General features: G+C 36.9%; 1 protein-coding gene across 2 annotated transcripts in view; it reads left to right on the forward strand.

Annotated features, from left to right (window-relative positions):
• The first annotated feature begins 1460 nt into the window (after nt 1-1460).
• Nucleotides 1461-21175, forward strand: part of LOC150078411 (E3 ubiquitin-protein ligase MARCHF5-like) — a 229979-nt gene continuing 210264 nt past the window's right edge. For both annotated transcript variants that reach the window (XM_090385465.1, XM_090385466.1), the window contains exon 1: nt 1461-1945. In XM_090385465.1, the coding sequence (XP_090241591.1) occupies nt 1902-1945 (44 nt within the window). In that variant the 5' untranslated portion in view covers nt 1461-1901. The remainder of the gene's footprint in view (nt 1946-21175) is intronic.

Consider the following 21175-nt stretch of genomic DNA (forward strand, 5'->3'; position numbering starts at 1 on the left):
GGACAATATTAGACGTTTTGACATTTATAGCTGAATGGAACTTCGTAGAATCTCTCCCAACCCTTTCACTAAGCCTGAAATTATTTCTGACGATCTGTGTCTGTGGCTTCATGTGAGAGAAGCCTTTCAAAGCTAAAACTTATAAAGAACTATTTGCGATCTACTTGGAACAAAAAAAAAAAAAAAAATTATTATTTTAGGGTTACCCGTAATTGATTACATAAATCCGTATTTATGTTTGTAAATTGCGTGTGTTCTTTGGTCGATTTGCCTGTTTTGCTGCACGAAAAACCCCAATTTCTGGGAGAAATCTTGCTATCTACACCTCAGACAGACTAACTTAGCCACGGAGTGAAAAAAACCCATTAAAGTTCCTGGCGTCATCGACGAGATTCGAACCCGGGCCTTTTCCACCCGGTGTGGGGAGGTCTCTGACGATACCACTGTGCTACACGCTGTGGGGGGCGGGGAAAGAAAGAATGGATGTCTTTATCTTTACTTTTTATTTTGTTTGTTTTTATTTAATGATAATATTAAATATTCTTTATTTCGTTCCCTTTTATTTATATAGACCTATTTATTTTTATTTATATAGTACTCCTCGGTACCCAAAGTATTCCGCACCTGTTGTAAACCTTATTCGGGCACGTCTGCCGACATGGCTTTATTATTATTATTATCTATATGGTGCAAGGAAGCCTGAGGTTTATGCTGCACCAGCCAAAAAACAATTCCCGAGTTACCCTGTGAGAGAGAGAGAGAGAGAGTCAGTCAAAAGTAGAAGGGAATCACCAAGAAAGAGAAGAATGATGATATCCAGCTCAGGACCGCGGGTATGCCAAGCCCATACTCACCAGATGTGAACCCCTGGGGTAATTAGTCGCTTGACAACCTGATTTTGAAACACCAAAGATTTGAATCTATATTTTAAATTGGAATATATTCACATTTCAGAATCGCATATTTTTATTTGAAAGAGAGGATAGAAATAATTTATTTATTATAATCAGCTAAATAAGATAATACTGATGTCTCTTATTCATTATAGTCAGCTAAATTAAAAGAATACTGATTTATTCACCATAATCAGCTAACTTAATAGAATACTGATGTATTCTGTTATTCATTATAATCAGGTCTTTGTGATTCCCTTCTACTTTTGTCTCTCTCTCTCTCTCTTAGGGTAACTCGGGAATTTTTTTTGCCTGGTGCAGCATAAGCCTCAGGCTTCCTTGCACCATATAGCTAATAATAATAATAAGAGAATACTGTGTGTATGTGCAGCTTTTCAAGAAAACCGACCTGCCTTTGGGATTTTTTAGTCGGGGATAGGCACAGAGTATTAAGATCCTATTACTCTGTAGGGATAGGTTTAGCTGGGAGAAAAATATGAACTATGGCTGTGTTTATGTATTATTCTGTGGTGTTTATGTATCATTAACTTTGAACGCAGTGCTCCATTTATAGCGTCCTGTGCAAGGGAGCGTTGAATGGAACGGACATTGACATAGACAATGCTAATTTGAATGTCATTGGCCTAGACAAAGTGCAGTAACGACTTTAATGTTTATAGGTCAGTTGAGCAACCTACTTTTCTGTATGCTGTATGGCGTAGAAATATTCGAAGCCCTGAAGACCTACTTTCCTTTTCGCCTTGTCTTCCTTCTCCGTGTGTGCATCGCACACTTTGTACATATTGTCTTTGAAATAGCAACGACGTGATGTGCCAATATGGAAGTTAGAAGTAGCAGACGAAGTTTCATTGTCAAAAGCCCCTAATGTACAAAAGATACTTATATCTTCGCATTCATTTATTGCCAGAATATACATAGCTACTTACGGGGTGAATATATACATATGCATTTATTTCTTATTATTTTTTAAAAATTTGTGCTGAAAATATGACTGAAGCTGGCAATACTGAAACGATTCATGCGCAAGAAAGGTAAGGGCTTTTTGGTAAGCCAAACTGAATTTTGTGGTTAATTATTGACTTGTGCCTTTATGTATACGTAATGAAAAATAATCATATTTTCATTTCTTGTGAAGCAGCGTGTGTTTTATGCGCCGAATTTTTTCTGACCCATATATATATATATATGTGTGTGTGTGTGTGTGTATATATATATATATATATATATATATATATATATATATATATCAAAAAATCAATTGATATATATATATATATATATATATATCAAAAAATCAATTAACGTTAGGCATAACAGTTAAATTCAGCCGTGATGGATTTTCACTTTTCTTCTTCATTCTCTAGCATTGAGATCGGTGGGGAAGAGGAAAAATAGCAATCCTGAAATTTTTACGTTTGAAATATACATTTTTTTAGATTAGTTTGTGACGAAAAAAAAGTTAGTTAAATATTTTTCTTGGTAAAATATGAAGGCCTTTTTTATGGTAATTATTTATAGCGTGGCTACTTTGAAATGAACTGGTGCGGCACTATCCTTGCGCCAGGCGATGCTACATTGGAATATTTCGTGTTCTGTAGCAGGCAGGAGGAACAGCAAATCGCAAATTTTCTACCGAAATTTAATGTGGTAAAATTCAGAACAGGGTGCTCACGCCAACGTAACATAACCTAACTTTTTTTTCACTAGCTCGCTTGAATCCTTCCCGAATTAATGGCGTGAACTAACCTACCTTTTTTTTTACTAGCCAAAAATAAAAGTCTAAAACCCACACTTCTTTTGCCCTGTTCTAAAGTTTTACCAATTACGGATATCACCAATTATTTGAATCCGTCCCGAATTAGTGGCGTAAACTAAAATTAACGTTTTTTCACTAGCTAAAAATGAAAGGCTTAAAAAAAAATGCCTACACTAAAAACAACCCACACAATCAAAAAAGCACCTATAGTCTGGAGTGAACACCCTGTTCCGAATTTAGCCATTAATGTTTTATTGTTAGTTTTGTATAATTAGGAAGGAATAGACAAATATTTTGGAAGTGATCGACAGCTGATATGACAGTTTTTTTTTTTTTTTTTTTTGGCTGATCCTTTAAGTTAGCTGTTTTACATCATATACCATACTAATACTACTACTAATAACATAGTTAATTTTTATATATTTAAATATATAAACCATATATTCATCTGCGGCATGGCACAGCACACCACACAATAAATTTTACAATATGTCTTTATCAAAAATCACATCAGTGAAATGCAATTAAAAATAAGAATTTTTATTTCTTATTTTTAATTGTGTTAAATTGATTTTTAATTAATTTTTAAATTATTTGTTACTCTAATGTTAGGTTTTCGATTTTTTCGTTTTAATTTCTTGGGAGTATCATACGGAAGTGTATACTATATTGAAGTAAACTTCTCTTATTATTTTACAAACATGGTAAGAATATACCCAGATCCTTGACATAACGTGGCCTCGACAATGCCCCCCCCCCATACACACCACTCTGACTCCCTTCGGTTACTACCTGGCAGAGTAGAGGTAGCAAGATTATACACTGGCTGATCCGGAAGCCTCCTAAAGAGGTACCAATAGGCTCGGTCTGGTGTATTAACTAGCGGCCGACCTGCGAAAACCGTTTTAGAGCTGTACCCTCAAATGTAAGGAAAATTGGATCTCGCCATGATGTTCATCATAACCTCAAAAGTCATCAGTAGTACTGCATGATGGAAGAGATGGGATGGGAAAGGGTTGACTGGAACTTAGCTCTGAAGACTTACTATTGGGTTCCATCACTTCAAGCCTCCAATTATGCCTACTCGTGTGTAGTCTCAGCAAGAGAAACAATGCCATTCACACTCAATCCATTCAAGGTCTTAAACACCTCAGTCAGATCACCATGCAGGTGCCTAGTCTCCAGAGGCTGTAATTTGTAGAATTGAAGTTTTACTAGGTAAGAGCACCCTTCTATTTCCTTCACTAATCTGGTTGCTCTTCTCTGCACCCATTCCAGCAGATCTACATCCTTCCTAAAGTGAGGCTTCCAGACCTGTATACAGTACCCAAGGTGCAGCCTTACCATGGCTTTGTACAAAGGGATAATCACCTCCTTATACCTGCTAGCAGACATTCTGTATTTCTTTGACAAAACCCCATGAGCTCTTCTAGCGGCATGTCTGCACTGCTCAGAGAATTTTCATGTTTGCTGCACAATTATCCCCAGGTCTTTTTCATTTTCCACTACATGAGTGTAGTATTACACAATTGATAAGTCACCTGGGATTACTGCTATCCATACGTAGTACATTGCATTTGTCAATGTTAAACTTCAACTGCCATTTCTTAACCCATTGACTTAATTTCCTTAGATCTTGTTGCAGTAGTTCATCCTGATTACTGTCATTAACTACCTTTTCAACCTTTGTATCATCTGCAAACTTAGATATTAAGCCTGATATACGTTCAACAGTATCATTAATAAATATTGAAAACAATGGGTACAGCACCAAACCTTGGGAGACTCCACAAATAACAGTCCATGAAGAGCAGTGCCCATTGATAATTATTCTGCAGCTTCTTCCACTCAAACATTTTAGAGTTGAATTTGAAAGTGTCTGCATAGGAGGGAGTATATGATGAGAGCCTTGTCGATCAATTCGGCCCTGGAAAGATTGTGCAAGGCTCAAGGGATAGAATTTTTTTTCAGCCTGATCTGTACTTGTTAACAGGAGAGACTGCTTTTACAGGGATGGGATACACTTAAATATAAAGGGTGCAAGAATATTTGCTGATGCTATCAAGGCAGGTTTAGGTGGGTCGGAAAACTGCTAGCTTGGGGGGGGGATACACGGAATAATAGATTAACAGTAGCCGCTGGCAGAGGTGAAAGTGATTCTTGCACTGCTTCTTTTGAAATGCAATTGAGGAGCAGCCTGGAAAGCAAGGCAATGGGGATTTCCAGGACTGCTGGGAGTCATAGTGGAACAAGTAAATACATGAGCTGTGTTAGGGTAACTAAGAGTAGAAACAGGTGCATGTACACCAATGCTAGGAGTATATTAGAAAACAGGCCTTGTGTGTTGGATTGCATTATATCGTTCAAGTTTCTTTCGACGACCGACTAACTGGTTAAAATAAATTTATTAAAAAAAAAAATATGATATATACATAAGATAAAATGCTCATGGCTTGAAGCACTTCACATAGACACCAATAATAGTACTATGAATTGCACGAGGGGAGTACACTTACATCCTGTTATAGAATGAACCGTATTGCAGTGCAACGAACGCTGGTGATCATCACATGTATGTAATTCTGCTCTACCGACAACAGACTCGTGATACGTGATAATGTCCAGCTGACTTGTGCTATTGTAACCATCAATATATACTGAAGTACACCATTCACAGACTAGCTGACGAAGAGGCACTTCACTTCGAAAGCTACTATGTATTTTAACGCTTATATTTTAACACTTTTATCTTATTTTATTTCTGTTTTATCTTGTGTATATATCATTTTTTATTTTTATTCTAATTAATTTATTTTAACCAGTTAGTCGGTCGTCGCAATAAACTTGGCTGGTATGATGTTAGGAGTATAGTTAATAAATTTGATGAGCTTGAAGTGCTAGTAAAGACATCAAAAGCAGATATTGTTGGGATATCAGAGACGTGGTGTCACACAGACATAAGCAGTGCAGAATTGGAATTTGGCGAGTACAATGTGTACAGAAAGGATAGACAGGACAGGAAGGGAGGAGGGGTTATGCTGTTAGTCAAGAAACACATAAAATCTAAGGAAGGGCATCCAAATGATGTTGGTGGACAATGCAATGCAATGTTGAGTCTGTTTGGTGTGACATAAGCACTTGGAAAGGAAAAATGAGAGTAGGTGTGTGTTATAAGCCTAATGAATCCGATGAGTATAATGACCAATTATGCAGAGAAATAGAGCAGGCCAATAAATCAGAGTGTCTTATAATGGGTGATTTTAATTTCCCAGAGACTGACTGGAATTTGTGGGTTGCATAGGATACATATAAAATAACAAGTGACACAGAAGCCTATGATAGATATAAGCTGGTCTGTAACCGTCACATAGGAGGTTAGGCAGGCAAAGGCAGATTATGAGAAATCTTTGGCCAAGGATGCAAAGAAAAACAGCAAAGAGTTCTTTATTTATGTAAACTCTATAAGAAAGGGGATGAATCATATTGGTCCACTTGATATCGATGGTTCAACTGTTGATGATTCTGCTCAGGTAGCTAACAAACTAAATGAATATTTTGCATCTTCATTCACACGTGAGGAGTGAGCAGTAAGCTAGATAATCTTGTAATAACTGAGAGTAAAGTGGAGGAGAAATTGTTAAAGATAAAACATAAGAAAGGCACCTGCGGTGGATGAAATCCATCCAGTTATATTAAAGGAAGCAGCAAAGGAAGTAACCAAACCTTTAGCCATAATTATGAGAGCTTCCTTGGACTCAGGGGAGGTACCCATGGACTGGAAATGTGACCCCAATCGACAAAGGAGGATCAAAGGAGACACAGGTAAATACAGACCTGTTAGTTTAACTTCTGTTCCAGGAAAATTAATGGAGCCACTGGTTAAAGAAGCACTGCAGGATCATCTAGACAAGACTTCAGTTATAGCTCGGACACAGCATAGGTTTGTTAAGGGAAAGTCTTGTCTGCCCAATTTGATTGGATACTATGATGTAGTCACGAAGGAACTAGATGCGAAGTATAATTTTGATATCATATATTTGGATCTTCGAAAGGCTTTTGATACTGTTGCACCTGGAAGACTGCTGCACAAATTGGAGCTGTGTGGCATTGGAGGCAAATTATATAAGGGATGGTTGAGTGGGAGAAGACAGAGAGTGGTAATCAATGGACGCTGCTCTTCGTGGACCAATGTTTTTAGTGGAGTCTCCAGGGTTCAGTGTTTGGTCCATTGTTGTTTTCTGTATTGATTAATGATATTAATGATGGTATATCAGGCTTAATGTCCAAGTTTGCAGACGATAAGAAGGTCAACAGGGTTGTTAATGACACTAATGACAGTACTGCATATGGGAAGCAGTAACTGCAGAGTAATGTATCAACTCTGTGGTACTACATTGACAGTGGTAGAGAGTGAAAAGGACCTGGGGGTAATTGTGCAGGCAGATATGAAGTTTTCTGAGCAGTGCAGACGGTGTGCAAGAGTAGCTCATGGTGTCTTGTCAATGATATACAGGAATTTTTCTAGCAAGGATAAGGAGGTGACTACCCCCTTGTATAAGGCAATGGTCAGGCCACACCTGGAGTACTTTATTGGAACGAGTACAGAGAAGGGCAACGAGATTAGTGAATGGAACCAAGGGTTGCTGTTACAAAGAAAGGCGTAAGTTTTGCAAATTATAGTGTCAGAAGATTAGGCACCTGCAAGGTTATCTGATTGAAGTGTATAAAGCCTTGAATGGGTTGAGCATGTTCAATGTTGATGGGATTTTTCCTCTTGCTCAGAATAATTGTGTGCCCTTGCCTAAGAGGGCATAAATTCAAATTGAGGAAAGACAGTTGTAGGATAGATGTGTGGAAGTTTGTCTTTATCTAGTGTGTGGGTGATTGCTGGAACAAACTTCCATCTGTCGTTGTAGAAGTTGATAGTTTAAACAGATTCAATGCAAAACTGGACAAACATTTGGAGCGAGTGAATGGGTGAAATGAGAAGGGGGTGTGTGTTTTTTTTTGTTTTTTTTGGCTGATGCTGTATAAACTTGCTTTCTTGCATCATGTACCCATGCTAATGCTAATATTTTTTAACTTATTGTTGACTCAATTCCCGATGTAAGTCATGCAGATCAGTTATCTTTTATCATAAGATTCATAGATAAACAAAACCAAATACAGAAACGTTTCTTGTCTTTCATTCTTGTTGAAAAACACAATGCTAGTTATTTAGAAAATATAATATCAACCTTAATGGAGTATGGTCTAGATATTCAAAACTGTTGCGGCCAATCTTACGACAATGTGGCAAATATGTCTGGTATATACAACGGATTACAGGCGAAGGTTAAGAGCAATAGTAAAAATGCATTTTTTATTCCGTGTGCATCTCATACCTTAAATTTAGTTGGAAATTCAGCTGCAAAATCTTGTTCAGAAGAGAGTCATTTTTTTGATTTTATTTAAATTTTATTTGTATTTTTTTCTTACTTAACAAAAAAATGGGATCTTTTAATAAAGACAAACTCAGAAAGAAATAAAACATTAAAAAGAATTAGTTCCACCAGATGGTCTGCAAGGGCAGACACAATTCTAGCTGTTAAGATGAATTTTTTTGCCATAAAAGAAGCTTTATTTACATTCTGTAATGATTCAAATGAAAAACCTTTGACAAAATTAGAAGCATAAAAGCTGTATGATTTCTTTTCATATGGTATTCAATTCTACAGCAATTAAATTCCATAAATGAAAATTACACTTTGATGAAAAAAGAGATTAGGATGTGCAGTTGACAGGCAAACAAGCATTTGTTGTAAATTGTTTAAATGTTATTTGCAATAAATTGCTAGTAGAAATTAATAGACATGTTGAGGCATTTAGAAAATATTTTAAATTATTTTGCTATATTTACAAATTTAAATTTAAGGAAAACATCACTGAGGGAATATGACAATTGTATTATTAATTTAATAAATACTTATTCAGATGACATTGACGCTAATGTTTTTAAAGAAGAATTAATGCGTTTTATACATTTTGCAGAAAATGAAAATTTATCTTCACCTTCATTAATGTACAAAGCAATTCAAGGAGGACTAATACCAACTTTTCCTAATGTGGACGTAATATTAAAAGTATTTTTGTCAATTCCTGTTTGTAACGCATCAGCAGAACTAAGAATTATATTAGAAATTCAGTTGGACAAGAAAAATTAAATAATTTTGCAATAATTTGTATTGAAAATGATATTACAAACAGGATTGATTGTAATGAACTGATATACAATTTCTCAACCCAAAAAAAGTCCATATAAAGTAGTATAAAAATACTTATTAGTTTAAGTGTATGTATTATTTCTAAATTATTCTTCTGGATTAGATATTTTTCTTATGTCATTTGTTTTGTTGTTACAATAAAATGAAATTGAAAATGTTCTTTATTAGTTTTTTCTTTAGATGGGGTCCCCAAATTCCATTTTGCCTTGGGCCCCATGGGGGTATAACGTGCCCCTGCATTTATTAGAATCAAAATTCAAAAATCAATTTCAATGTGATCACTATAGTCGGCGCTTACTGTATATATAGATATAATGTATTAATAATAAGAGGTTGTAGAGAATGGTTATAATGATATTAAGAATGATATTTATAATGATGTTAAAATGGTTTATGGACCAGGGGCACTGCTAAATATACCAGAAAGTACCCGACGATCATAATGAAATGTCGATAAGTAGAATGTGGTAAAGAGAGATGGGAGCTAACAAAACTGGAAGTCATAACTATGGAAAAAATCTGTAGGTACCTGAAAAATAAAAATAGTACATTAAAAGAAGTACTTAATGCTGTAAAGCTGATGATTTTGACATCTTCATCAAGGGTCAACCTTCAAAACCAAAGGAAAAACAGCAAGTAGTAAGGCCTCTGTTTCTGATGTGAAATATAAGTAGCATGTGGTTAAAACACTGAAACCATGTTTAAATTTGAATTAAGAGCATGCGGAAGCCAGGTCAAAAGTAGTGGCAGGTAAGTCATGACATATATTTCATGGCTGAAATTTCATTCCAGCCAGGTTGCTCATTACATGTGCCTTTCCTTTTACACCACTCATTTATTGACCACAATTGAATGGATGCATATTTCCATTAGAACATTAAAATTGTAGTTGGTGTTGCAAGTTTGCATCCCGGCAGCGAACGTGTTAATTAAGAGCATAAAAGCGACTGAGTGCTTAATGGGTGACTCCCTTTTAATCCTTTGAAGGTGTCAACCGTATTCTTCAATCCCTCATATAATCCATCAGAAAGCTGAGTTTGAACTTAACCTCCTCATGCTCTTTGCATCCCCCTATGGCTGTATGGCTGTATCATGGCCTGCTAGAGGTAGCTTCACAAAAAGATCACAAGTAATGCATGTAACATAATCCTGATTTGTAGGGAAACCACCTTCTGAAATTCTCCCCTGAATCAAGGCATTCCTGCTACTTTGAGCCCTTTGCTTTGCTGGATTAATCAGAGGCATGATTTTAATCTAAATTTAATTTAAAAACAACACATGAAACAGAGATCGAAAAGAATAATGGTATGCTAATCCCACTTATTTAATGGCAGTACAAGCTTGCTCTTTTAGATTACATTACATACTACATGATAAAGTCACATTATTAAAATGTGTTTTTATTGCCATATTTTATAGTTTAATTTATCGCAATAAAAATACTTTCTTATTGATACAACACAATGGCAGCAGAAGTTGACTGTGGTTTCTTAAGCAATTACATAGGTCAAGTAATTAAAGAATTCACCAGCTTAATGAGAGAATCACAAATAATAACTACACTACTAATTTTAAATTAAATTTACAAAAGTACAATAATTTTTAAGCAATAAAGAAAGTTACACTTTGCAGTTCCCTAAAAAGCTATAGCCTTGTGCCATCTGGATGATGTGGTTATGTAAACACAGTCATACAGCATCCATTGATGTCCTGGAGGTATGAGATGTCACACTATCTTGTCTGAATTTACTGGCCTCATTAACCTGAGTTAGCCTACTAGGTAGTTTATCAATTAAAAAAAGTTGATCATGTGTTAGCATGGCAGTCTGATGTTGCAGTTGTTACTCTTCTATTATTTTCAAAAAAATATGGGCCGATAATGTTGTTAAATGAAATTGCACCACACTGTTACCCAGTCACTATGCAGTGGTTACTGCTGTAATTGGCGAGGGTTTTCTTCTGACCAATAACAAAAATTTTGTTTATTCACAACACTGCTTCTCCCATATCTCACTGTTAAAATGAAATTGAGTTTCATCAGACATCCATAGATTGTGATAAAGTCTTCATCATGATCCATTTGAGTTAGCATTGCTTAGCAAAAATTTTTTGGGTAAGGAGACCATGAAGTTTTAATTCTTGCAGTACCTATACCTTGTAAGGATGGAAATTTAAGTCTTGGTGCAATATTTGTCATACAATCCTGTTGGATAAGTTCAATCACAAATAATAACTACACTACTAATTTTAAATCAAATTTACAAAAAAGTACAATAATTTTTAAGCAATAAAGAAAGTTACACTTTGCAGTTCCCTAAAAAGCTATAGCTTTGTGCCATCTGGATGATGTGGTTATGTAAACACAGTCATATAGCTTCAATTGATACCCTGGAGGTATGAGATGTCACACTATCTTGTTTGAATCTACTGGCCTCATTGCCGACCGGGCTAGCCGGGTGGGTAAAGTGCCTGCCTAGCAACCCAAAGGTCGCGGGTTCGAATCCTGCCTCGGGCTTGGATCAAAGTACTGCAAAAATCTTGGGAGGTGCATTATGGTCACAGAAGCCGATGTGCCAACAACTACCAAATAAAAAAAAATAAAAAAAAACTGGCCTCATTAACGTGAGTCAGCCTAGTGGTAGTTTATCAATTAAAAAAAGTTGATCATGTTAGCATGGCAGTCTGATGTTGCAGTGTTACCCTTCTATTATTTTCAAAAAAAAATATGGGCTGGTAATGTTGTTAAATGAAATTTCACCACACTGTTACCCAGTCACTATGCAGTGGTTTCTGCCAGAATTGGTGAGGGTTTTCTTCTGACCAATAACAAAAATTTTGTATTCACAACACTGTTTAGATGAAAGTGAGCTTCATCAGACATTCATAGATTGTGATAAAGTCTTCATGATCCATTTGAGTTAGCATTGCTTGACAAAAATTTTTTGGGTAAGGAGACCATCAGGTTTTAATTCTTGCAGCACCTATACCTTGTAAGGATGGAAATTTAAGTCTTGGTGCAATATTTGTTGTACAATCCTGTTGGATATGTTCAACAACTGTGTGTTAGCATGAAGAACACTTTGGACTCCATTTCGGAGTGGTCCTGGCACTTCTTTCATCTAGAGTCTTTTTAAGAAAGTAGAACCAGTTTCTTTAAAATTATGGACATGTGTTTTAATGGCGCAAAAGACAGTACAGAATCTTGGATCAAGCTTAAATTGAATGCAAAATAAATATCGAGTGGCCTTGTAATTTTCATTGTTTTTGTAAAATGCCTTGACGGTAAAAGCATGTTGTGCACCACTCCACTGTTCCATGGTTACTAAACAGCATGATGTGGATAAGCGTTTGTTGGGTTACACAATTCTCCCTATCGCACCAGTAAAACAATTTATTGGTGGTGGGGAAATTTGTTTTTTGAAATCGTAAATTTCCATGCCTCCACCTGTATTTAGTACTTGCTTTTCATGACAGTGTTGGTTGTGTTAATGAATTACACTTCATGACTTTTAACATAGGAAAAAAGTGTGTGGGGGAGAACACGCCATTCCATTTATTTGTACACACAATTATTACATACATATACAATACTTACATGAAGATATATATACAATTTTATATACATTAACATTCTCATTACACGCATATAAGACATTATATTAGACCTTGATTCTGTGATACACGTGCATTGCGCACGTGTATCCCAGAATCAAGGGTGGCTCCTAGGCAAAAGCCCATCTCCACCTAGTTCATCTGTTTTGGCGTAGAACCTCAACAAATCTAGCCTAAAAACACGTGTGAGGTATTATACCACCACCAATATAAGACAGCTGCTGTTGAACTTATCCCAGTGCCCTTCTGTAGGCCCTGGTTTATGTTATGTATTTGTGCCAAATGCACAAGTCCCTCACCCACTGGATGTAGTGCAATACCAGTGGGTGTCGACAAATGAATTACTAGTGGAGAACTTCCACAAATTATCCTCACTACCACCGAGAAACAGTAATTATTATATTAGACAGATATATACAATGCTTGTTTTAAATATGCTCAGAGTCTCTGAATTCCTAAGGACCAGGAAAACAATATATAATTAAATTGTATACAATGAACAAATAACAACACTGTCTAGTTTGTCCGCTAGAACTTTCAAACCTGCCGACAAGCACAATGAGATAGCTACTAAATGATTCTCATAAACCTTGTGTTTCACAGAAACCAGTCTTTACAAAGCAATTGACATAAATCTTGTCAATAACAGTTGACATAAATCAACACAACATTAATTAGCATAAATCGACGCAATAACAATCCACATAAGTCAACACAATAATATTTGACATAAATCAATACGATAACAATTCACATAAATCTTCTGTTTACACATAAACCTTTTGTCTTTTGTTTTTTTGTGAAGTCAATTCCCAGGAGAAGCTGAAGTTCTTAGCTGAGTTCTCAATATGAAAACTGTTCTTGAAAAGGTTTGCAGAGCAGTAAAGTTATTATGGTCTTCAACTAAGATATTTACATTGTTCTCCAATAAGTTTAGAACTGTAGACATTAAATCCGCTCTAGGTTGAGAGTACAATGGACAGTTCAGAAGTACATGAATCCACATTTCATATTCTCCACATGTGCAGTACGGATCAGGCTCCAGATCATGCTCAAATAACTTAGCCTGGAGGGACCCATGCCCTGTTAGCAGATAAGAAGTTGTCATAGAAGGCCTAAACCATGAAATAACTCCAGTGGTTGAGAATTCCACTTGTGCAATATACTTTCTTGTTACAAGCCCAAATTTGCTCTCATCCCATATTTTTTGCCAGACAACAGTAAATTCCTTCCAAAAACCTTTTCTGCTCCCTTTTTTAAATTCGCTGGCTGGGTCAGTCGTAATTCCAAGCAATGTCTTAGATTGCCCTTTTTTTAGGTAGTAAATCAAACCCTGGAAAGCAATATATAAATCACCAAGTATTTGGAGTGCGTTGTTTGAAACAGTCCTTGGAATATTATTGATCATCAGAACTGATCTTTGTGTGGAAATAAGTTTCTGTTTCACTTTTACCTTTGATACTTTTTGGTACCAAACACTTGCTGCATATGATATAATAGGCAAAAATATGGTTTTATAGTAAAGGTTCAGGGTTTTCTTTGATAATCCCCACTTTCTCCTTGAGACTGATAACTGAGGCTGTGAAAAAACAGATTTTGTCCTTGAGTTTTGACACATGAGGCAGAAAGCTGAGTTTATCATCTAAGGCAGAGGTTCCCAAACTTTCTCGGTTCACGGCACCCTTAGTGTCCAAGTAATTTTTTCACGGCAGTCCTAGGCCAAAAGAAATACCTAACACACCTTAATATGTCTGTTGCTAAAGTACGATCTGTAGATGTACGCATCACACTCTATGGATATCAAGCTCCTGAGGGCACTTTCCCACCATAAAGTGTCAAACGCACCCTGAAAGTCCACAAACACAGGAAGTACTTATTTAGCAGGCGAGTTGGACGCATAGTTGGTCAGAAGATTTATATCGTCTTTAGTCGACTGTCCTTTCTTGAAGCCACATTGTGCTTCTGAATATAACTGATGATCTTTTAGCATTTTTTGGATTCTTGGGGCTAACATTTGCTCAAACAATTTTCCCAGGTTGGCTAAAAGTGAAATAGGTCTGTATGCCCGTGGATCTAATATTAATTTCTCAGGCTTGTGCAGTATCTTTAGTAGGGCTATTTTCCATTGACGAGGAAATATTTTTTTCTAGTAAACACTTATTCATCAAATTTAAAAGAATGTGTGGAAAAATTTCAAAAAATTTAACTGACTGTATTCTCAATCAGGTCAATACCTGGGCATTTCTTACCATTGAGCTTTGCCACGTCAGAGCCCAAATCCAGGAGTGTAAAGGGTTCAGTGTTCGATGGTCCTTCATACTTTTCATTATCATGACGTATTTGCATTTGTTCAGGTGAATCTAGATCTGATATATCGTTGGGGAATAGGTTGTTAATTATGGAATCCACCGTAGACATTAACTGTGTTATAAAAATCTCCGCAAGCCATTTTGTTCCTTGATATCAGGTAAACTAAGCCCCACGGTTCTTTATTTTCAATATCCGTTACGAGATTTTTCCAACACTTTTCTTTTGAGTTGGCAATTGCCTTTTGATAGTTTTTCCTTAGGATAATGTAAGCTTCCCTGTCAGTCCGAACATCCTAGGCAGAAAGGTGCCTATGTCGCTGGAATTCTTTTCTAGCCTTGAACTTTCTTTCGCAGGTTACTTAAGTCTGAAGACCACCAAGGAACAGAAGTTATTCTGGTCTGCTTTCTTTTGGCTGAGTACTCCATTGCCAAATACAACTGGGTCTGGATGAAATTTGTAAATTCCATTGCCGTCATAACTTTTAAATTGTCTACATCTGCAGAGAAAATGTTGAAAAGGTAATCTTTGAATTTGTTCCATTTAATGGTGTTCATTGAGAAACGTCTAAGATCTTGTGGCTGTAAATCATTATATTGCTGTCGAGGCTTCAAACCAAATAAAATAGCACGGTGGTCACTATTCACAAGGCTTGGAATAACATCCCAGTCAGTTAGAATTTTATCTATTTTAACTGTGGTAAGAGTGACATCTACGTTTGATTTGGCATTCACAGTAGAGAATGAGTGGCTTGTCAGGCAAGTTTTGCACACTTAAGTTTTTGTAGGATAAAATTAAATCCTAGAGAGCTAATCTTCTAGGGTTGGTAAAACTGCTGTGCCAGAAGTTGGATTTGGCATTTAGATCCACTGTTATTACAAGATTTTTAGAAGCAAAATTAGTACATATATTGTCCAAATGATGGAGAGTCAATTGTATGTCTTCAGTTGGCAGACAGTAAACAAATGCAATTTAAAAACTTATGAAAGGTGTAGAAATCATTAAATAGGTCACAGTGTCCGTGCACAGACCTGTAATGTTGGTAACAACCAGATCATTATTTAAAACAACTATGGCACTTTTTGGAGGTTTGTCAAGAGAATGAATAATTTTTGCCGCGGTGGAAAAACCCATAACTTTGTGGGCCCACCCCCTACCTGCAAAGAATGAAAGGGTTCCTGTATGCAAATAATATCAAAATTATTTTCAAATGCTGTTATTCTAATCTCATCTGCCACTCTGCAGCACTGACCATTTATATAAAGAACATTTATCCCTCATATATAATATTACCTAAAATTGGATTCTTATCAGCCAACTCTGTTGCTGAATTTGAACCATTATCACTCATGTTTGGTTCTGCTGTCTGTAAGTTGTACCGCTTTTAAGTATTCTGGACACTTGGCATCCCTTACAGAATGTTTATAATCGCTACCAAGTCTCTTGCAGTTGATACATTTTGGAGAGTCTTCTTTATGGGGACAATCTCTGTAGACACTGCCAGCCTCTACACAGTGTCGTCAAGCAACTGCTTTGTGCGAACAAAATTATGCCAAGTAAAACAGTTGAAACTGCACCACAATTACTGCTACAACTGTTCAATACATGTCTTTCTACAGGCACCTTCCCAGAAGACTGGAAGACAGCAAACATAAAGTTGATGATCAAAAACCCAAGGAAACCAGAGTTGTATCGGCCAATTGCCCTGCTTACCATGGCAAGCAAGCTTCTAGAGAGGTTCCTACATAAAAAGAATTCAACACCACTACAATGCGGCCGGACTCTCAAGCCTGGAACCTTGACCATTGATGCGCTAAAGACCTTTCTGGATGCTGCTGCAGTGTGTGACAGGAAATACTTCCTAGTCATCTCAATAAATTTTGCGGGGGGCGTTCAACACAATATGGTGGTCGAGCATCCTTTCCAGACTCAGGAAAGCGTCCATACCAATGAATCTATACAGCATATTGAAAACGTACCTGTCTGGAAGAAGAATACAAGCATTAGCATTAGTAGAGGCATATGATGCAAGAAAGCAAGCTTATGCAGCATCAGCCAAAAAAAAAAAAAAAAAAAAATGCACTCCCATTTCACCCCTCCATTTGTTCCAAGTACCTGTACAGCTCAGTCTTAAATTTATTTAAGATTATAAATTTATTAAAAATAATTATATTTATATTAATATTTATTTATTTCAAGATTATAAATGATGCTAGAACTAGGAGACATAAATTCAAGTTACGGGGGGGAAATGGTTAGATTGGACTGCAGGAAGTTTTATTTTAGCCAGCGAGTTATAAATTACTGGAATAAGTTGCCTTCATGGGTGGTAGAAGCCGACAGTTTGGAGAAATTCAAAGGTCATCTGGATAGTACTTTCGGGTAAGGGAAGCGCATAGGATGATAGGTTTAATTTCCTTTTTTTTTTTTTTTTATTAATTATTATTATTTATTTATTTATTTTTTTTGTTTTTATCATTGTTTTGTTTGGATTTTTTTTTTTTTTTTTTTTTGGCTGGGCAGCATAAGCCATAGGCTTTCTTGCACTATGCGGCCATTACTAATACTATTTAGGCCATCAACTTCCACAACAAGGGATGGAAGTCTGTTCCACCAACCAACCACCCGCTGGCTAAAGGCAAACTTCCGCACATCTGTCCTACATTTGTCTTTCCTCAATTTGAATTTATGCCCTCTCAAATAATTATTCTGAGCAAGAGGAAGAATTCCATCTGCATTGAGCATGCTCAAACCATTCAAGGCTTGATACACCTCAATCAGATCACCTTGCAGGTGCCTAGTCTCCAGACACTGTAATTTGCAAAATTTAAGCCTTTCTTCATAAGAGCAACCATTCACTAATCTTGTTGCCCTTCTCTGTACTCGTTCCAACAGCTCTACATCCTTAAAATGAGGCCTCCAGACCTGTATATAGTACTCAAGGTGTGGCCTGACCATTGCCTTATATAAGAGGATAATCACCTCCTTATCCCTGCTAGAAAAATCCCTGTATATCATTGACAACACACTATGAGCTACTCTTGCAGACCATCTGCACTGCTCAGAAAACTTCATATCTGCCTGCACAATTACCCCCAGGTCCTTTTTGTTCTCTGCCACTGTCAGTGTAGTACCACAGAGTTGATACGTCACTCTAGGGTTGCTGCTTTCCATATGTAGTACTTTACATTTTTCAATGTTAAACTTCATTTTCCACCTCTCAGCCCATCTGCTCAACTTTTCTAGATCCTGTTGCAGCAGTGTACTATCATTAGTATCCTTAACAACCCTGCCAACCTTCATATTGTCTGCAGACTTGGACATTAAGCTTGATATACCATCATCAATATCATTTATAAATACAGAAAACAACAATAGACCTAATACTGAACCCTGAGGGATTCCACTAATAACATTAGTCCATGATGAGCAGTGTCCATTGATTACCACTCTGTCTTCTCCCACTCAACCATCCCTTTATCCATAGCAGCAATTTGCCTCTAATGCCACACTGCTCCAATTTGTGCAGCAGTCTTCCATGTGCAACATTATAAAAAAAAAAAAAGCCTTTCTAAGATCCAAATATATGATATCAAAGTTATTCCCTGCATCCAGTTCCTTTGTGACCACATCATAGTATCCAATCAAATTGGTCAGTCAAGACTTTCCCTTATCAAAACCATGCTGTGTGTGAGCTATAACTGAAGTCTTGTCTAGATGATCCTGCAGTGCTTCTTTAACCAGTGCTTCCATTAATTTTCCTGGAACAGAAGTTAAACTAACAGGTCTATAATTACTTGTGTTGCCCTTTGATCTTCCTTTGTGAATGGGATCACATTTGCACAACTCCAGTCCATGGGTACCTCCCCTGAGTCAAAAGAAACTCTCATAATTATGGCTAAGGGTTTGCTTACTGCCTTTGCTACCTCCTTTAATATAACTGGATAGATCCTGTCCACCCCGGGTGCCTTTTTTATGTTTATCTTCAACAATTTCTGCTCCACTTTCCTCTCAGTTATTACAAAATTATCCAGCTCACTGCCAGAGTTTAACTCACCTCTGGCATTCTCCTCCCTGAATATCCAGCAATGTTGACTGGCTTCACTTCCTTGGATTTTGTGTTTCTTAACTAATAGTATAACCCCTCCTCCCTTCCTATCTTGTCTATCCTTCCTGTACACATTGTACTCCCCAAATTCCAGTTCTGCATTCCTTATATCTCTGTGACACTACATCCTGATATCCCAACAAGGTCTGCCTTTGATGTTCTGAGCAATACCTCAAATTCATCAAATTTATTTACCAAACTCCTAGCATTGGTGTACATGCAAGTATAAAATATACATGCACCTGTTCCTATTCTTAGCTACCCTAACACAACCCATGTGTTTACTTGTACCGTAATGACTCCCAGCAGTCTCTGAAATATCCTGCATCTTGTTTTCCAGTCTGCTGCTCATTCCAATAGAAGCAGTGCAAGAATCACTTTCACCTCTGCCAGTGGCTATTGTTAATCTATTAGTCCTTGTATCCCCACAAGCTAGCAATTTTCCGACCCACCTAACACTGCCTCGATAGTATCAGCAAATATCCTTGCACCCTTTCTGTTTAAGTGTATCCCATTCCTGTAGAAGCAGTCTCTCCTGTTAACAATTACAGACCAGGCTGAAAAGAATTCTAGCCCTGGAAAGATTGAGCCTTGCACAATCTTTCCAGGGCCGAATTGATCGACAAGGCTCTCATCATATACTCCCTCCTATCGTGTCTGGTCAGAATTGCACACTTTCAAATTCAACCCTAATTCACGGCTTTTTTTCAACAGTGACCTGTACTTAAGTAATTCTGCTGGTCTCCTACTCTTAATATCATTTGTGCCAACGTGTACAACAATATCACCCTTTGTGCCCTTAAAAGATGATATCTGCTCTACAATGTCATCAACCTTTGCCCCTGGCAGACATATCCTGGTCCTATTCATTCTTTTTATATAGCATGTTTCCCATTTCCCTGACAATAGTCACCAAAAACTACTAGTTCCTGTGGGACCAGCGCATTCTGCCTTGGGGGGATTACCGCTGTGTTGCGTGATGATCAAGTGCAAGCTCTGGCATTGATGTGGGCAGCTGAGCACTTGATGGGTCCCTCAGTTTAGATCCTTCGAGGGCATCCACCCTGTCCTTCAAGCTCTCAAATAGGCCCATAACAAGGCTGAGGTGTTGCCTAATTTACTCACACTTCTTACATCGCGCGTACACAGACAGGCGCGATGTAAGAAGGCGCGATGTATCCCCCTTGGCAATATCATGTCCCGTACCTGATTGCTCCACAAACATCAAGCAAGCAGTGCATTTTAAAAGGCTGTGATTACAGCTTAGGCTAACCCCCCCCCCCCCAGTTCTCCCCTGAGACACAGCACTCCATTTAGCTTAAGCCTTTTGCTTTGCTGCTCTGGTCTGAGTCATGATTCCGATTGAATTTCAATAAAATTTCAATTTCAGTACAAAATTATAACCCTAAACTTGTATCCCAACACAGTTGTAATACTATATATATCTATATATATTTTTTAAGTGTCAAAGTATTATCTTTGAGTTTCTTTATATAAGTTCCGTATCAAATTATGTATTAATTAATTATGTTACGTTCGTAAAATCTAAGTCATTATATGTATTTAATGGAAAGTACAATTTAATTGACAATGAAGTTCAACAAGAATAATAAATTTACTGATTAATTGATAATATTATATACTATACTAAGCTAATGCTATCTAGTTTGGGATATAACATTGTATCGTATAACAATGGCGGCAAGTTATGAACGGTAAATCTACGGACACTTAAATATTAATTAACTTCCAAAATCTCGCTGTCTCAATTCATAATAAATCAAGGATATTGCCTAGGTCTATAAGCTACTTACAGAAAATAATTTAATATAACAATTGGTCAATAAAGCGGCTAACTATAGCTAAAAAACTTCGAGTTCCCTGGCTCTGTAAAATTTGTAAAATACGTGGATTGGATACCCTTACCGATACTAAGTAATAACCTACAAAATCTCTATCCACGTTAAAATTTAAACTAACTATTGTAACTAGGAATATAGAGCTACTCTAGAAAATAAGTTAATATGCCAATTTAAGTTAATAAAACAGAAAAAACTTCTCTATGTTCCTCAGCCGTAAAAACTTTGCCTGAACAAGGCTACTCTCGTTCCCAACTTTGGTTGGGAACTAGATGTGAATGAGAAGTAAATGCACCATACAGGAGTCTGGCTAGACCTGTCTTCAGGGGTTGCCCCCAAGGATCTGTCCTGGGGCC

Source organism: Mastigoproctus giganteus, chromosome 11 (genome assembly GCF_048544385.1).
Source record: "Mastigoproctus giganteus isolate SK-2022 chromosome 11, ASM4854438v1, whole genome shotgun sequence".
NCBI lineage: Eukaryota > Metazoa > Arthropoda > Arachnida > Uropygi > Thelyphonidae > Mastigoproctus > Mastigoproctus giganteus.